The 18,343-nt window shown below is 37.0% G+C and overlaps 1 protein-coding gene across 1 annotated transcript; it reads right to left on the bottom strand.

The window, feature by feature from the left end:
- Window positions 1-1,690: 1,690 nt before the first annotated feature.
- LOC118803843 (GTPase IMAP family member 4-like) lies at window positions 1,691-12,454 on the bottom strand. Its single transcript, XM_036564360.1, has 7 exons — window positions 12,387-12,454; window positions 8,520-8,630; window positions 7,912-8,121; window positions 7,313-7,506; window positions 5,529-5,589; window positions 3,786-3,884; window positions 1,691-2,762 (listed from the first exon to the last, which is right to left on the bottom strand). The coding sequence occupies exons 2-7, from the start codon at window positions 8,617-8,619 to the stop codon at window positions 1,756-1,758; spliced, it is 1,671 nt and encodes a 556-aa protein (XP_036420253.1). The 5' UTR covers window positions 8,620-8,630; window positions 12,387-12,454; the 3' UTR covers window positions 1,691-1,755.
- Between the last annotated feature and the right edge of the window lie 5,889 nt (window positions 12,455-18,343).

Here is an 18,343-nt window from a genome sequence, read left to right as displayed (position 1 = left end):
TAATGGCTTGGTGCCAGATACCACAGGGCATCTACACAGTGTAACCCTCCTTCCAGGCTTGACCAATGAACGGGTGTAATGATAAGGTGGGTGTATGGACCAGTGTTCCAGGTTCTAAGAGTAGTAACTGCTTAACTAGTACAAATGAGGAGACTGTAAACCCCAATATGACTATTACAATTTGCACTTTGCAGAAAACAAATGAAAACAAGATAATCAAAGTGTCTTCTCCCACAACAGTGACTAAGACCAAGTAAGACAAATCCATTTTTTATTCAAGGTATTAAATTAGTTTACTTTGTCTTTAACCCTCTAATATTAAGCTAAACTAACTTTCTTGGTAAGTAAGTATATCTTACTTCACTCCCAATTTACATTTACATACTTCATAACAGTCCTCCTTCTGTTATATAAAATAACTCTGCATAGATTTTATACACATTCAATTGGCTGGATCATTACACAAAAGCATCTGCAGTTTCAGCTAGTTTACTCAACACAAGCAAAATCACAAAGAATTTGACACAACAAACAAGATCTTTAAAACAAGGAAACATAAACTTAACACACAGAGTTTAAGCTTTTAGCTTCTAGATTCTTCCTCTATACTCTATAGATTTTTAACATTAGAAACTTTTTTAACTCACCAAATCCTCTTTTATCAATTTTACAGCACGCTCTGATGTCCAGATTGGAGACTGATTCGCTATTCGCTAATAAAATATATTTTCTCTCAGCAGTTTCGCTCCACTGTCTTCACTCTGTAGTGTGATGAAAGGGGGGGCTATGGTAATGCAGTAAGTGGCTCATAGCCTCACACATTTGCACGGTACTCTTAAAGGAACATTAACCTATTTTCATTCCTAGGTTAAAGTAGCCACTGGTTTACAACAGGTCTTGTAAAGTCCATGCCTCATTGTGTCGGAGCTGTTTTGGCGGCACATGGGGAACCAACAGCATTAAGCAGGTGGTCATAATATTTTGGCTCATTGATCATTGTTGTCAAAACAAAACCTAATTTCTCCAACATGATAACTTTAGAGTGGTGACATTCCGTATACATAAAAATAATGGCCACGACTTTGTAAGGCATGGGAACCAGATAATGAAGTTGTGGCCACGACTTACTAAGGCGTAGGAACGATATCCAAATGTTAATAAGGCGTGGGAAGGAGATAATGAATTCGTAGTCACAACTTACTAAGGCATGGGAAAAACATCCAAATTCATGGCCATGACTAAGTAAGGCGTGGGAATGAGATAATGAAGTTGTGGCTGCAACTTACTAAAGCATGGGAAAGACATCCAAATGCATGGCCACGACTAAGTAAGGCGTGGGAATGAAATAATTAAGCCTTGACTACAGCTTAATAAGGCATGAGCTCGTTCTCACACCTTAGTAAGTTGTTGCCATGACTTAATTATCTCATTCCCACACCTTACCAAGTCATGGCCACACGTTAGGATCTCGTTCTCCTGCCTTAATACGGTGTGGCCATGCATTTTTATTAATATGGGATGTCACCAGCAGGGCTCCCTACTTTGCCTTTAATGCAGCTTCCATACATTTTACTTGAAACTTGCTTTCACTGCCCCAAAACAATTTTAAATAGAATATTTTCTTCTGAATATTCTGAACCTGAATAACTTTAATTCAAACAAAGCAATATTAACTGTTAAGAGGAAAAAATGGCAAAAGAAATATCAATATCACAATGTGACTAGATAAAAACATTTTAATGTCACTGATGAGTTTTATTGGTTATCATTCAGCCTGTATTCCTTTGATAAATTCTGTACTATTTGTTCAATTTCTAAATCTTCATTTTGCTGTACATCCTGTTCATTTGGCATTGAAAGCCAAATAGCATGTGGATAGTTTGGTAACATGACCTTAATGAACTCTTTATCTGATTCCATTTCAGCCAGTCTTTCATACATTTTTCTCGTTGTTTCTACAACTTTTTTTTCAGTCACACATTTTTTTTGTAGAAAGGTAACCTGTTGCTCCTGCTGAGATTTTTCTTCAGCTTTTTCTAATGCTGTCATATCACTCTCATAGCCTTGCCTGTATTCTTCATTCTTTTTCAGGATTTTCTGCATTTCCTGAAACATTTTTCTTCTTCTTTCTTCCCTCTTTCTCTCCATATCTCTAATCATCTGATGAATCCCATCTCTATTTCTGTTTCCTTCCACCATCTTCTCTATCTTCTCCAGCAGCTCTGAGGTTTGAGAACCATCTCCACTCTCCTTAATGCTGAGACAGTGAAACCTGTTCCCACATTTCTCTACAAGTCTCTGGACCTCCTGGTTTCCTGACTGGATAAACTCTCCAATGTTCTTCTGTTGGACTTCATCAGTAACAGTGAAAAGGATCATGGTGTTCCTCCAACATCTCTCTCCAAAGATCTCCTCCATTTTCTCCAGCATGTCTCTCTCCTCTCCTGTAGACTGCTTCACTGGTATGACTAGGAGGAAGGCACGAGGCCCTGGTGTGCACAGACTGGCTAGAAGCATAACGTCCTGTCTCACCTTGTCAACACAGAATCCAGGACAGAACCAGTCAGGAGTGTCCACCACAGTCACCTGCCTCCCAGCCACCTCCCCCTGTCTGCTCTCACTCTGCTGCATCACTGTAGACACTCCAGCCTGGCTCCTCTCCTCTCTGCCCAGGATGGTGTTTCCTGCCGCTCTCTTCCCACATCCAGTCCTCCCCAGCAGCACCAGCCTGAGCTCTGAAGCAAGAACAAATTCTGGAAAACCTGAAACAAAAATGACAAATTTCACATCAAAATTTTATTTGAAAATGCCAACTAATGTAATTTTCTTCTTCTGCAAACTTTTTAAGCGCACAGTGCTAGAGGTGCCATGTAAATAAAATATTGCATCCGCCACGGGCCACACTGCCATGAGGAACTTATGGGGTGTTGCCAGGTAAAGTGGCTCTTGCTCCCAGTAAGAAAAGTACAGTTATTGTCTGTTGTCGTGGATGTTGTTGCTGTTATAAGCACATATGTGCTGCGTGGAGTAAACTGTGTCTGAAGAGGTGGGCTTTGTAGTGTAATAAGTCATTGGAAGTGTCCACCCTCCTCATATGTTGCGTCATCCTGCGTTGCCCTGCCTGTGTTTCATTTTGGGTTTAGTGCTGCACTGGGCATGTCTTGCTGCCTGCTGAAGTGTCTGTTCAAAATAGAGTGGTGTAATGTAATGTAATGTAATGTAAGTATGTAGTAATGGTGTAAGTTGCAACATTTGCAGTGATGCCACTCTTAGCTTAACTGTTTATAAATGGTAGGAGCTGGACTCAAAGTTCACATTTTGATTTAGAGCAGAGATGTGTAGGTTTACTTATTTTAAATATGAATATATATATATATATATATATATATATATATAATATATATATATATATATATATCAATCATAAATAATACTGTAAGTATCTGTAATTTTTTTTTACTTTTCTAGCTTCTACAGTTGGGTCTTTAGATTCATGGCTATGTTAACCACAATAGAATGAACTGTTTGTTGTAAAGTAATGTTTAGTCTAACCAGAAACAAATGTAAATGGTCAGTTGGAGGTATTGGGACAGTAACATACAGAGGGGCTTCTTGTGAAACTAGACCTCAGTAGTTGCTTCTTGCCATTTTTATTTAAAGTGTCATTGGCAAGCAATGGATGCATTGAGATTTTAAATAAATGCAGTAAAAATGGGAGATTCTGTGCCTAATATGATCATTTCAATGACAAAACAACAACATTACTGTTTAAGCCACATATTTACCATTCTTAAGAAGTTCTTCCTCTTTTCCTTCAACTTTTTTTTCCAGTTCCTTCAGGTGTTTCCCTTCTTCTTTGAAATCATTACCCTTAATTTCTGCATCTGGTACAACAAGACAGACTTGTATTTATTGGTTTTAAAACATGAAGCACAATACATAATATATAAACCAATAACATTTTACAGTAAGGCTGTTTTCATAAGGCTACATGATGCCTGCATAAGTCTTTCATGACAAGTGACATATATAAACATTTATAAAGACTTACTAACAAGCTGCTTTCATCAACCTTAATATCAAGTTGGCATAATGCCAATGTCAAATGACAAGTTTTTGTTGACGTTAGTTGTTGTCATAACACATTTTGGGGTGTTGAGTCCACTTCATAGTTTGTCTCCTGTTTTTAATAGTATACATTTCACATCCAGTTCTTAAAATATTCTCACAACTTATGCTGGAGATTTTCATGGTGAGTGTTCGCCTCTTCACAAGGGTTGCCAGATCTTTGCAAAATTTCCAGACTAAGAAAAGCATAAATAAAGGATCTTTATGTCAAAGCAGTTAGCTAATCAGCATTTTATCACCTTAAGAACATCAACAAGATTGGAGATTTTCTGGCTAAAGCAGACCTGGAGAAACTCAGCCATGCCTTTATTTCTAGCAGGATTGATCACTGTAATGGTATCCTGACTGGACTCCCAAAAAAAGACAGTCAAACAGCTTCAGCTGATTCAAAATGCAGCTACCAGAGTTCTCAATATGAGTAAAAGAAGGGAACACATCACCCCCATTCTTAAATCCTTACACTGGCTACCAGTCTGTTACAAAATAGTGTTCAAAGTACTATTACTGGTCAATAAATGGCTAAATAGTGTAGGAGATGTGTGTTTATCTGATATGCTGCAGCAATATGAACCAAGCAGAAGTCAGAGATCATTAGGAACTAGTCAGTTAGTTCTGCCAAGGGTAAAGACTAGACATAGAGAAGCAGCGTTTAGCTTTCAGCTCAAATATATTACGTTACGTTCCTTTTTAAATGATCATTTGATTTATCTTTGGATTTCTTTTGTATTTGAATGACAGCAGTGTATGGAAAGTGCTACATAAATAAATTTGCCTTGCCTTGTCTTCTCTTGATCTGGGCTAAAAACTAATCTAAAGACCGAAGAGATTAGAGAATATAATCACATAAAAGACCTCAGAACGAATCTGTTGGAGTAAAGCTTACACTGCTACCATACAGTAGGATAAGCGGCAGTATACATGACTTGAGTGTGATGCTGTATCTCTCTGCAATCGAATCAAAATCAAGTGCAAAACAGGTATAGATGTTTCCTTTGCTGTCTTGGATGAGTATACATTTATACCTGTGTATATGCACCACTGCACAAGTAAGTCTGACTATGCAGTCTGCGAACAAACTGCTCAATTACACATATGTTTCTTAATAGTTGTAACAATTTCACTTGTGAAGTTACATGTGTAATAGTGTGAACTGCTGTGTTTTCCAACAAGTCTTTTCTGACTGTAGGAGGTGTGCAATTGTATACATTATGATTATACACGCCTGCATCAGCACAGGAAATGCCAGCTTTCCTAACATTTAGTTGCAGCAGTAAGCTTGTGTTGCAACATGGCAACCAATGTTCTGGCTGTAATGTGATGTAATGTAACAGTATTTAAAACATAAACATATATTTCTGGTCAGTTTTATCATTACAGTTGCTATACTTCACCTTTCTTACCATCCATTTGTTGGGTCCTTTTATTTTTAGGTCTCATCTGGGTTCCTGATACTGCTCCTGGCTGTTGACATATTGGATTAAAATTGGCTTTAATTACTGTTTCTTGATAAAAGCCAAGCTTTATAAGAATTGATACAGTCTCCCCTGAATGCTTCAGGACAACCAAACCAATTCAGATACTGAAAACTTGTTGGTTGAAAACAATGTGATGAATCTGAGACAATAGATCAGAATTTCAGCTTTCATTTCCTGATATGTACATCTAGATGTATTAAATTTATAACCTGGCCCTTTTTGTTTGAACCCACCATTTTTCAAGTGAGCAAAAGTATTGGAAAATGTGATTGACAAGTGGTTCTTGTTGACCAGGTTTACCCTGTTAGAATGATTGTTTAAACAGTTAATAGCTCTGAATGCCCACTCTTGGTTTGAGCCCTGGGTTTTGCCTATGATGTCTGTATTTTTTGCTAAAAAGGATAAAGCTGCATGAACACTACAATAACTTGTGTACTAACAATATGACAGTGAACCAGTTGGCCAAGAAAACAACAGCAGTTGATGGCAGAAACACTGAAAGCTGTAAAGAAACCCCCCAAAAAAACAGTGAATGACATCACCAACGATCTCTATAGGGCAGCGGTGAAGGTATCACAATTCACTGTTGGAAGAAGATGAGAGCAGAAATAAGCCACATTACAAGATGCAAACAACTCATCAGAAGTAAAAATCGGAAGACCAGATTGGTATTTGCAAAAAATATAAAGATGAGCCAATAAAGTTCTGGAACAGAGTTTTATCAAGTGAAGAGACAAAGATTAACATCTACTAAAGTAATGGAAAGGCAGAAGTGTGCAGAAAGAAAAGATCTGTTCATAATCAAAAACATACAAACTCATTAGTAAAGCATGGTGGAGGTAGCGTCATGGCTTGGGATTGAATTTCTGCTTCTACAATGCGCTCACTAATCTTTATTGATGGTAGCAGCAGAATGTATTCATAAGTCTACAGAAACATTCTCTCTGCCAATTTACAGAGAAGTGCATCCAATCTAATTATGTAGCAAGACCCAAACCACTCCACCAACACAACAAACGACATCATCAGGGGGAACAAATGGAAGGTTTTAGGCTGCCCAAGTCAATCACCACACCAAACCCAAATGAGAATGCATATCACCTCCTGAAGAGGACACTGAAGGAGAAACCCCCAAAACAAACGACAGAACCGAAAGATGATGCGATAAAAGCTTGGAAAAGCTTCACAAAAGAAGAATGCAACAGTTCAGTGATGTCAGTGGATCACCGGCTTGACATGATATGTAACCAAATATTTATGTTTATCTGTTCCTATACTTTTGCTGACCTACAAATTGGGTGGTCTGCCACCAAAGATGCCATATTCTAAATATAAATATATATGTAAATATCAGGAAAGAAAAGCTAAAATTCTGATCTACCATCTCATATTCGTCTTCGAACTCAAATGACCTCAATGTCCTCAGTATATAGCAAAAATAAAAGAATTGGCCTTGATGTTTCAATACTTTTAGAGGAGACTGTATAATGAGATTTGATATAGTATATAAATATACAGTTTTATGCATTATGTATTTTGTTGACTGTTTAAGTAAAAAGAAACGATTGAACTGAGACTGCTATTGGTATCCATTTACAAGGCTTTTTGTATTTATGTAACCATTCCTTAGTTAATATATGGATCACTGCGCTGTACCCAGATAGAAGGATAATAAAAAATAGAACTTTAATAAATACATATATAAATACCTCAGCTTTCATCCACTTTATAATACATTCTATTGCATTATGATTCTTCGGGCAGTGCAGTAATCCTATGTCCTCATAGAACAGGCAGTCCACAGTGAGTGTGTTCTCTCTGGTGACACATTCACTGCTGTCTGGTACAGTGAAGTTTGGGTCAAATGTGTGATGAAGCACCACTACAACAGCAGGCTTGGAATCTGTAGGAAAAGGACAAGAGGAATTTACTCCTACTGTGCCTCCTAGAAGAGCACTCTATGCATAATGCTTTTTAACAACAGCAGGATTATATTGCTGGATGAGGTGGATGGTCATGGTCTTTGCCTGTTGAATCACTTCTTCAATTCAGCCCACGTTTTCATGCACAACCTTGATTCTTTGGTCAGTGTCTAAGAAATGTTTATACCTTTTACTCATTCAGATGATGCTTACACGTATTGTTATTTAAACCCTTATATATAGCATAGCATTAGGAATAGCATATAGCACAAGGAGCCATTCGCCATTTCATATGGAAAGGTTTTATTTTTCAAGATAAAGCTGACAAAAACAAAGAGTTTTTCTCATCTTTACTGATAAATTGTGTTGAAAAGATTTTGGAATACCTGAAATAATCTGAAATTCTTGCAGGGCTGCTCCAATGTCAGTTCCAGCACGTGAAACAACAGGACAGAAGAGAAGAATCATATCACACTCCTCCTTTCTTAACACCTCCCGCAAACCTGATACTTTGTCTTGAAGACGTCTTTTGAAGTCTTCATGAGAATTCAGGGTTTGTCCAGACAAAAAAGTGAAATATTTCAGTGGTTTGTGTCCTGATAAATATAAATGAAATAAGCAAAATAATGTTAGTCACAAGTTTTAGATGGTCATTAAATGACAAAATAAAAGGTCCTATTCTGAACTTGCAAAAGAGATTGTGTGTAATACGCCCCCTAACAACAACAAAAGCAAGAACGTTTTACCTTTTTAAAATGATACACACTTCCTGGTGCTTTATCATTTTTAAAAGAGAATTTCACAGGTGCATAACTAAATGATTAAGAGGTAAGTAAAGTTATTTAGTGAAGTTTATTTAAATATTATCTAGATATCTAAGGTATTTAATGTCTTTAAAAGCTTTCTCATAGAAAGTTATTACACTTAAACACACACACACACACACACACACACACACACACACACACGTAACATTATCTCGTTAGCATCTTACCAGAGTGAAGTCTTGTCTGAGTGATGGGCTGAGGTTGTATCTCTGGTTGATCTTCATATGAATCATCTTTTTGTGCATTCTGATGCCCAGCGACTTCCATGTCCAAAGTTTCTAAAACAAAACAAAATTAAGTTTAAGACTCTTTTTAAAATATAAAAATATGTATTAAACAAAGCCTTGAGATTCTTTTTTAAATTGAGATAAAGATCCAGAATTTCTTAGAGACTCAGGAAGCTCATTCCATAATCACAGACCCAATACACTAAAAGCACAGTCACCCATGGAGCATAACTTTTAACGTGGAACTACAAGCAGATTTGAGGATTCAGACCTAAGAAAACTGTAGCATGAGTCTGAGGAAGTAAAAGATCCTGCACATTTACTGAAGTTTGGGCATGTAAACATTTATAAACCCAAAATAGAATTCTGTCTCAAATGGTTAACCAGTGCAAAGGTTCTAAAACTGGAGTGATGTGAGAAAATTTTCTAGTTTTGGTTAAAATATATACAATTCTGAACATACTACAATCTCTGTATACTCTTATTTGGAAGTCCAGCCAGGAGGGCATTACAGTAATCTAACCATGACATCACAAATGCATGAATTAGCTTCTCAGCATCACAACGGGTCAGAGAGGTGCTGAGTCTCGCAATACTCTACAAGAGATTTCCTCACACATGATGGCAGTGCTAACAAATGACGATTTTACAGTGAAGTTGTCAATCCATCCTTACGAATCTGGCTGGAATTGCCTATCACATTTAGTTTTATTTAATTGCAGAAAGTTTCTTGCCATTCAACCATGAATAATAAGGCAAAATGTGAGTTTGGCTGTGTTTGAAAATAAATGTCTGTGCCATCAGCAAAGCAATGAAAAGAAATATTATGCTTATGAAAAATATTTCCCAGAGGAGGCATATAAATAAGGAACAGGACAGGACCCAATACTGACCCGTGGGGGACACCTGAAGTAATAACCTTAAAAGGTGAGAAATGCCCACTCAAGGTTCTATATTGATTCTATATGCCCAGTCAAATATGAATTAAAACATTTGAAACAATACCTAAAGTTCCTATGGCCTGCCACAAAAGAATAGCATGGTCAATAGAATCGTAGGCTGCACTCAAAACCAGTAAAATAAGCAGGCTTGGATAACCAGAATCAGCTGCCAATTAAAAGATCATTAACCACCTGAACTAGTGCTGTTTTGGTACTATGAAACGTAGGACTGAAAAACTTTATACAGCATGTTAGATTCCAAATACGATTGGAAGTAGCTGTCAACAACCTTCTCCCAAACTTAAGGTAAGTTGAAGATTGGCCTGTAGTTAGATAAAACGGAGGGTCAAGATCATGTTTTTTCAGCAGTGGTTTCACTAGAGCCATTTTAAAAAAGCAATGATACCACACCTATTGTTAAAGATCTTTTAATAATACAGGTACAAATAGGGCTAGGATCTAGAGCAGAAGTAGAGATTTTCAATTTAGCCCCAATTTCAGGCACTACAGACTGATTAACCTCAACGGAGCAGCTTAATGAAGAATCTTAAACCACTATGAGAACAAAATCCAATGGAGAGAAGTGTTGAGTTATACTATTAATAATGGTCTGCCTGATGTTCACCTACATTATACTGAGTTCTTTACATAGTCATACTAACATATCATGGCAATCATGGATTTAATTCTTGTTCTCAGCTCTGACAAGTAGCCATCTGTCCAATGAGAGGCTCATTTCTTTTCTTTCTTCACTATTCACTATTGTCTTTATCCTGTATTCAGACTGCTTTTGTTGCATCATTGTTCTGCTATCTGGCGTTAACCAGGGGGAGGATAGGTTCCTACCACAAACTGCCACAAACTGCTACAAACTTTTGGCGTAAGAAATGCAAATGAAGAAGCACATTATTAAAGATTAAATAGTTTTTTTTATATTTTTATTAACACTCATTATAAATAACTTTTTCACCAAGCACTTTATTTTATGTAGAAAATTTTAAAGAGCTTTACAATAGATATATACTATATTATAATATATATAATATAAAAAGAAAGATAAAATATTATGGTTTAAATGAAATAAAAAACACAATAACAAAGAATAGGAGATAATGAGTCACACCTACTGTAGGCATGTTCTTGCCAAAACAAATATCTTCACTTAAAACACCTACTGAACTCACAATCCTAATATTCTCTGGACTACTAGTCCAGATAAATACTGTGCAAGTAAAGGAAAGTGAAAGTGCAACATTGTGTTTACACATAAAGTGTCCTAGGGGCTGTAAATAAAAGGGAAAAAATAAGGGCTCTACAACAGAGCTTTGTGGAGGCAATATAGTGTAAGTTTTGCCAGTAAACATTTTGTAGAGCTGCAACACACAGAGTAAAAAAACATGCTGTCTGAGTGTTTTACAAGCTTCAAATGTTTGGCAGCTGCCATAAGTTTATGCAAACCCAGTGTAGGAAAGTAAATGTATCCCACCGTTACACTGTGAACAAAAGATACTGAACTGTCACTGGGGTGGTACCGCTCTTGTCACTGGAGTGGTACCCTCAAGGGTAAAGTCTACAGTACCTTTAGCTAGGGAACATAATTGTACCACACACTCTGTCTCATGTCCATCCTTTTTATTTTGTTCTGTTTTAAACATTAGATATGTATTTTTCTCTTATCGAAGGTACAAAATTAGACCTTAAAACCATTGTTGTACCCTTTGAAGGCACATATACATTGTTTGTATCCTGATGAATGAAAAACCGTAGCTTCACACTACCTTTTTTTCTCACAGTGTAGATGTTACCATAAAGTAGATCATAAAAATTAGCATTACCATAAAAATAAAGTGAAAATTTTTGATTGTGAAGATAATTACATGCAAGCAATTTACATGGAGTGCTGTGTAGAAGTTGTTTTAATATAATTCTGCTTGTACCCACCCAATTTTTATATAACATTTGTTATCTGACTGCTGTCTTTTTCCTGTAACTGTAACAAAATACAGTTTTTGTGTTGATGACGTTACACTATTTCACATATTCCCTTATTTCCCAAGTCTGCCAGGAGGCTATGGTCCCCAAGCGACATAACATTAATTCACTGAATTCATTGTATTTATTGGAACAGTACCAGTTAACTGTTGTAAAAACTACTGTAATGCACAGCTTCTCTTTATTTACTGCTTTAAAAATGTGCTCCCATTTGAATTTCATACAGCAAAGGTTTGTGAATCTAAAATCCTTTTCAAACAGGTTACCTTCATTTTCATTTACTACTGCCGTTGTAATGATGTTCTGTGAAAATAGGTTAAAATTTGTCTTTGCAACACTTTAATAAATAGAGTAGAAGAATGTGCAGAATTTGTTCATCCTCACGATTGAGAAATTTTGCTCTCATTACTTTGAATCTGAAAATTAGTTTTATGAATCTGGCCCGATTGGCTGTATTTTGCAAACAATGGGCCTCATTCACCAATACCTCCCTAAGTTCTTAAATGTGTTCTTGAGAAAAGTCCTGAGAAAAAGTGTATGTCAGATTCATGACGTGTTCTTAAACCACAGAAGTGTTCACACTTTTGTGTAGAATCTTCATTAAAACCGCCTAAGTGCCAAAAGAAATTTGGTGAATTAGGCTTCAACTGTGTTCCCCAACCATCTCTTTGTCTTTGTTCAAGTTGGATAAGCTGACTCTTAAAAAGCAAACAAACACAACAAACAACGAAAATAAAGCTAACTTAGCAAGAAAAACTGAGACATTTAGATCAAAAGCAAAGGAAATAAATGATGTTGTTGTTAGGATTTATCTCCCAGTCTACACCATGCAAGAATAAAGTGTTTTTCAGCCTAAAGATGAGAGTTTACTTACCACAGCTGTTCCTAAAGGTGACTCAGAAAGAGTACAAGATGTTCATCGTTTCACTCTGCATCTTCCGTATTCGCTGAGTTTCACTTTCACCTTGCTCACCATTGAAGTGTTTAGAATGTTACACAATACAGTACTTTTGCACCCTGTAGTTTAGCAGGCTAGTCAGAATGTAGAATTAACACATGTGAATGTGCATTGATGAAAAACAGGTTCATTTCTTGTTCTGAGTACTTTACATGTAGCTTTATTGCACTGTTTGTTCCATCTGTGTCTAGGTGTAGTTCTATTTCACTCACAGTTATCAGTTCTGCACACTCATGATTCTCTTAGCAGCTCATTCTAACATTGTACTGCACTCAAATCTGCAGTTTAAACCTTGCAATGTAGCTTGTATGCTGATTGTTACAAATGTGTGATTGTTTTGCACTATAATAAAGTTTTTTGTTTTTTTTGCTCTTTATATGTGAAATGAGAGTGAGCCAGAGACAGTGGGCTGTAGACGTACACTTTACTTGGGCTCATTGTTGCCAGTACTAGTGCAAAGCTTGAGAAATTCATGGTGGTGAAACTGCACTGAAGAGTCTGAAAACAGCTGCTGCAGTACAATTGAATATAACAGTTGGAAAATAGTGGACACACTCTGCTGTTTCCCTGTATGACATGTTCCACTCCTGGCTCTTTTCCCACTACCTATGCAGGGTTGCCAGATTCATGGGTTTCCTGCCATATTTGGAGGAATCATAAAGTTGTGCATCATGTTTTGGGGCTTCCTAAATGTACCGCACCGACTGAAAAAGATTTGATGTTTTGTTTTTGAACAGTAGAAAATGAAAATCATCTGATTAATGTATAGTGATTTTAGTGTTGAATAGCTGGCTACCTAGTAACACACAGACACATAGGGTAAGAGAAGGGGAAGTAAATGTTATTTGACTGGGGCGCCCAAACTCCCAATGTCAGAATCTTTGGGTTGGGGAATGCAAAAATCCTCACATTTTTTCAAAGAGACAAGTTACAAAACTTTAAAATGGTTCTCTTTTCTTTATTTGTATATGTGTCAGAAGAAATATTTTAATATTTTAATAAGCATCTGTATTTTCGTCTGTAAGTCTAATCCACTATGACACGAGCAAATATGCCATTAAATTTATGCAGTTGGAAGTCTTAGAACACTATAATGTTTTGTTTTTGTTTTTGTTTTTTCCATTGCAGTTATGCCTCATTGGGTTTGAAACAATTATTATCTTTATGACATTTACTTAAGACAGATAAACTCATTTGGGAAGTATCTATGAGGAAGTATCTATAACCTCTGCAGAAAATTAGCTAAAAACAACATTTTTCTACAAATTAACTTAATTGACTCATTAGAACTAGTTAAGCATGTCAAGAATTGTTGTCAGGAACTGTCAGCTGATGACAGTTCCAGAGCTTAATAAATTCCCTCTGAAAACCGGAGCTAACACTCAACAATAATAGGCTCCTTTGAGCCGTTGGCTGATGATCTACTAACTGATACTTACAAAGCAGTAGAAGGCTATAAAAAAGATGTCAATGCACTTCCAGCTAGTAAATTCCACTGGGTACAGTTAAGGGAACTCAACACTGAATATCTATGGGTAGATCTTCAACGCGCTGTGTCTGCAAGACAGCCAAAGAACATCACAGAGCTGGAAGTGTTTTTCAAGCAAGAGTGGCTGAAAATTCCTTAAACAAGAACGAACTCCTAGCTGTCTACATATGTGCAATTTTTGTATATATATATTTTCAATTATATGGATATAAAGTATGTGCACACTAACATTTGCGGCTTTTTTTTAATAGTTTGCTGCCAGTTTGGTGTTTTTTATCTGTTTATGTCACTGATAATTTGTACTGATACTGATTTACTGCCTGGCATGATAATGTCTCCCTACGGCAGCTGCACTCTCTTCAGCAGCATTTGAACTTTCACCAACAACATCTTCACTCTATCAAGGTGTTTATCCAGCAGGAGCCGCACGCTCACCTGCAGCTGCTGCTGCAGATCCAGCGTAAGATTCTTTGAAAGAATTTCAAAGGATATTACATTCGGATTTCTGGAACACAAACAATAAAGAAAATATATTATTATTATTATTATTATTATTATTATTATTATTATTAATGCAATGACTATGCAAAGAACAGTTACTCATGAACTGACTGTCTGTTTCATTTTGTGTGCTGTAGAATCAAAAACATCTAAGACATCATAAATATCATCGCTGTCAATGGCCAATCAAGTTTTGGCTGGCAGTTCATAGGGGTAATATTGGCCAACTGTCACAAAACCTGGATAGTATGTCCACATAGGAGCCATAAAAAGGTAGCCCTGACATATCACCGGACTATTTTGATGCACCTCACCTCAAGAGACTGTTAGACACTACAATAGAAACATGCATATGAAGAATGGACATTGTAAAGACTGAATGTTTACTTACCGGATGTGATGCCGGTATAGGAGCAGGAGCCCAGCTGTTTAATTGTTCAAGGGAGGGGGGAACCTGTGGAGAGAGACACATGTGGAAAGATAAGAGCATCCAAATTAAAGGAAGAAATGAATAGCACCATGACACGTCTGTGTATACCCATACATAATAATGATGGATATGACTGTGACATTATATCAGTATGATTATGTGTCTTATTCTACGCTCATGTCACTCAGAGTGTGAGTATGGGATGGCCCAGACCCAAAGTGGGAGGTGCCACCTACTTAAAAGGGGCAGACAGGAGCATGGCGGGGAGAAAGGAGAGAGCCCAGACTCCGATTACCAGACTCAGAGCCCAGATTCAGATTACCTTGGATAGGGATATTCCAAGAGCATAGAACAACAGTCATAAATTGATCTGGGGTTAATGAGATCATTCTTTGATTGTTTAGCTCTTTAAATCTTCTTTTCTTTTCCCCTGTGAGTGTAAAGATTTGAGTGTGGAGCTTTAATAAATTGAGAGCACTTTGGGAACTGAAAACCAAGATGTCATGGTGATGCTTCTGGGACCTCTGAACCATTCGACCATCCAACTATCTAACGTGCGCCACTGCCTTCAAAAGTGGTAACACTGTTACACACAGCATGGTGCTATTCATGTTTCCACAAAATCAAAACAAGTGTATCTCTTCTGTGTTTATATTGTGAGCAAGAAGTTGGGTTTAACAATGAATAAACCTCAAGAACATAAATCATAAATGTAAGCCGTGAATGTAAAGACAGGGTTGGGAGAGCTACTTAAAAATTAGTAGCTATCTACTTTGTAGCTACTTTCCCAAAATGTGTAGCTACCTACAATTTAGCTACTTTTCCAGAGAAAGTAGTGACTGCCTTATAGCTACTTTTTGAAAAGTATTTTCAAAGCACGATTGTCAAAATGTTTGTGAATCTTCTCCTGACACACCAAACAAGCCCAACTGATAGTGTGAACAAGACACTGCATTTAATCATGTGCCACTGAAAAGCCGTAATAAAAGATGAAATATACAAAAAGATCACAAAAAAGTGGCTGACTGAAGTTTTCCCATTTGGCGGCTTCTTCTTGAAATTGTCCCGTTCCACCTAAAATGGCACAGCAGTACATTCCTCAGGCACCATTTAAGGTGGAACAGGACAATTAGAAGAAGAAGCCGCCGAATGAGAAGCTGACTTCAGACTGAGAAAAGTGGCTACAGCTGATCTAAAGGTTAAAGCAGAGCAAAGTAAGTCTGCATTTGCGATTCTATTATGTTTTTAGCCTGAACCAGAACATCAGCACATACTGAGACACACTTACAGCCACGATGGTAAAACAGATATAAAATGTTGTGCCTCCAAAGGTGGTTTCATTTTTGTTGAAAGGACAAAATGGCTCTTCTTAACATTTCAGTCGCCGACCCCTGAGCTATTTTGCACAATCGCCACTAGACAAGTTGACGTCCGCGTTCTATGGTTCAAATTTTGTGCAGATTGCCTGAAGCCTGTAGTGAAAATCATTGCTATAGCTACACAAAATTTGTAGGCGCTACAGCTATTAGCTACATTTCATAAAACTGTAGCGGACACAGCTATTAGTTACAAAACATTGTAGTTAGCTACAAAAAGTAGCGCGCTACTTAGCTACTCCCCCATCCCTGCATAAAGGTAGAAAGAATTGAAAAAATAAAAACTCGACTTTCATTCTTTTGATTACTATGGCATTGCTCTGATGTTCAGATGTATTCTAATCTGGACTTCAAATCCAAAACTTGTGCTGGGACCTCATTTATAAAACATTCATATCACATGATCAAGTGAATGTCTGTTTTTGATGAGAACCCACTGCCTTCTCATTACTGCTGTTCATTTTAGAGCAGTGGTTCTCAAACTGGAATCTAATTTTTTTGTTGATATTAAGATAAAACATTTACTTCAATCTCAATGTCTGGGGCAGTCTTTGTATTATTGTTGTTGTTTTAGTAAATTAAATTAAATTCTCATTATATTGGAAGAGGAGTTTGCATGTTCTCCCCGTGTCTGTGTGGGTCTCCTCCGGGTACTCCGGTTTCCTCCCACAGTCCAAAGACATGCAGTCAGGCTGATTGGACATGCTGAATTGCCCCTAGGTGTGAATGTATGTGTGTGAATGTGTATGTCTGTCTGCCCTGCGATGGACTTGCGACCTGTCCAGGGTGTATCCTGCCTTCCGCCCAATGACAGCTGGGATAGGCTCCAGCACCCCACCGCGACCCAGAAGGATAAGCGGTTTAGATGATGGATGGATATATTGGAAGATAATTTAGCATATTTTGAAAAACAAGCAAAATTATCTGCCAATATAGTGAGATGATTTCACTTAATTAAATTACTTAAAATAAAGAAAAATGTCTAGAAATAAGACAAAAGGGTCTATATTACTATTATTATTTCATTTTTTTTTTTTTTATGAAAGAGATATTGTTCAAGTTTTTACACAAAACTAAGCTGTAAAAAACAGCTCAATTCACACTGAAGTTATAAGGGGTGTTTTAGCCCAGACTCCTCTTTAAATGAAACACCACACAGGGCAGCCTGTGCTCATTTACATAAATCAGTCTTAAAGGCACAGTAACATTAACAACCTGTTTGACTCTAAGGGACAAATGGAGGTTGGATATTTTAAAATGAGTCCACTTATTATGTCTGTGTGGGTTTCTGTGCATCCAGGGGGGCTGTATTCCTGTCTTTTGCCTAGAGTTACTAAATCCGCTCCTGTCCAGTGGATTCTCTGCTATATAAGTAAATACTTAAAAATGAATACACATGAAATGCAATTGAACACAGATTAGAAAGTGTCAAGACTCTGAAGAAATAAAGAAATAAATACCTCAGGTTTCTTCAAATTTTTATTCCTCAATTGTTCTTCATGGAACACACAGTCCACTGTGCTGTCTGGTACAACACTATATGGATCATATGTGTGATGGAGCACCACTAGAACAACAGGCGTGGAGTCTGTAGAAAGAAATGGGACCTTTATTCATACAGTGTGCTCAGTTACTTTTGGCCCCCTGGGGAAAAATGAGCAGGGAAGGCTTTGGAAACAAAAATGTCATATTATTTATCGAGGTGAGATTGTCAATTATTTGATAGGTTCTTTGAATCAAAGAAAGGTATGATTTTTCAAGATGAAGCTGACAAACACTAAAAAGTTTTAACCAGTAAATTACATTGAAAATAAACTTGCATACCTGAAATACTGTGAAGCTTTTCCAGAGCTGCTTCAATGTCAGTTCCAGCATGTGAAACAACAGGACAGATAAGCAGAATGACATCACACTCCTCATTTTCAGACACCTCCTGCAAACCTGATACTTCCTCTTGAAGATGTCTTTTGAAGTCTTCATAAGAATTCAGGGTGGGTCCAGATACAATTGTGAAGTATCTCAGTGGCTTCTTTCCTGATAAACATAAAAAAATAAATAAATAAATTATTGTTAGACA

Source organism: Colossoma macropomum, unplaced genomic scaffold, assembly GCF_904425465.1.
Source record: "Colossoma macropomum unplaced genomic scaffold, Colossoma_macropomum, whole genome shotgun sequence".
Classification (NCBI taxonomy): domain Eukaryota; kingdom Metazoa; phylum Chordata; class Actinopteri; order Characiformes; family Serrasalmidae; genus Colossoma; species Colossoma macropomum.
Note: the sequence above shows the minus strand (reverse complement) of the source record. Positions and strands in the feature narration are given on the sequence as shown.

Coding starts and splice junctions, on each gene's coding strand:
- LOC118803843 (XM_036564360.1), bottom strand. CDS start 8,619: ATGGAAGTCGCTGGGCATCAGAATGCACAAAAAGATGATTCATATGAA. Junction 7,507..7,911: donor AGAATTTCAGATTATTTCAG/GTATTCCAAAAT, acceptor CTTTTCCTACAG/ATTCCAAGCCTGCTGTTGTA. Junction 3,885..5,528: donor AAGGACCCAACAAATGGATG/GTAAGAAAGGTG, acceptor TTGTTGTACCAG/ATGCAGAAATTAAGGGTAAT.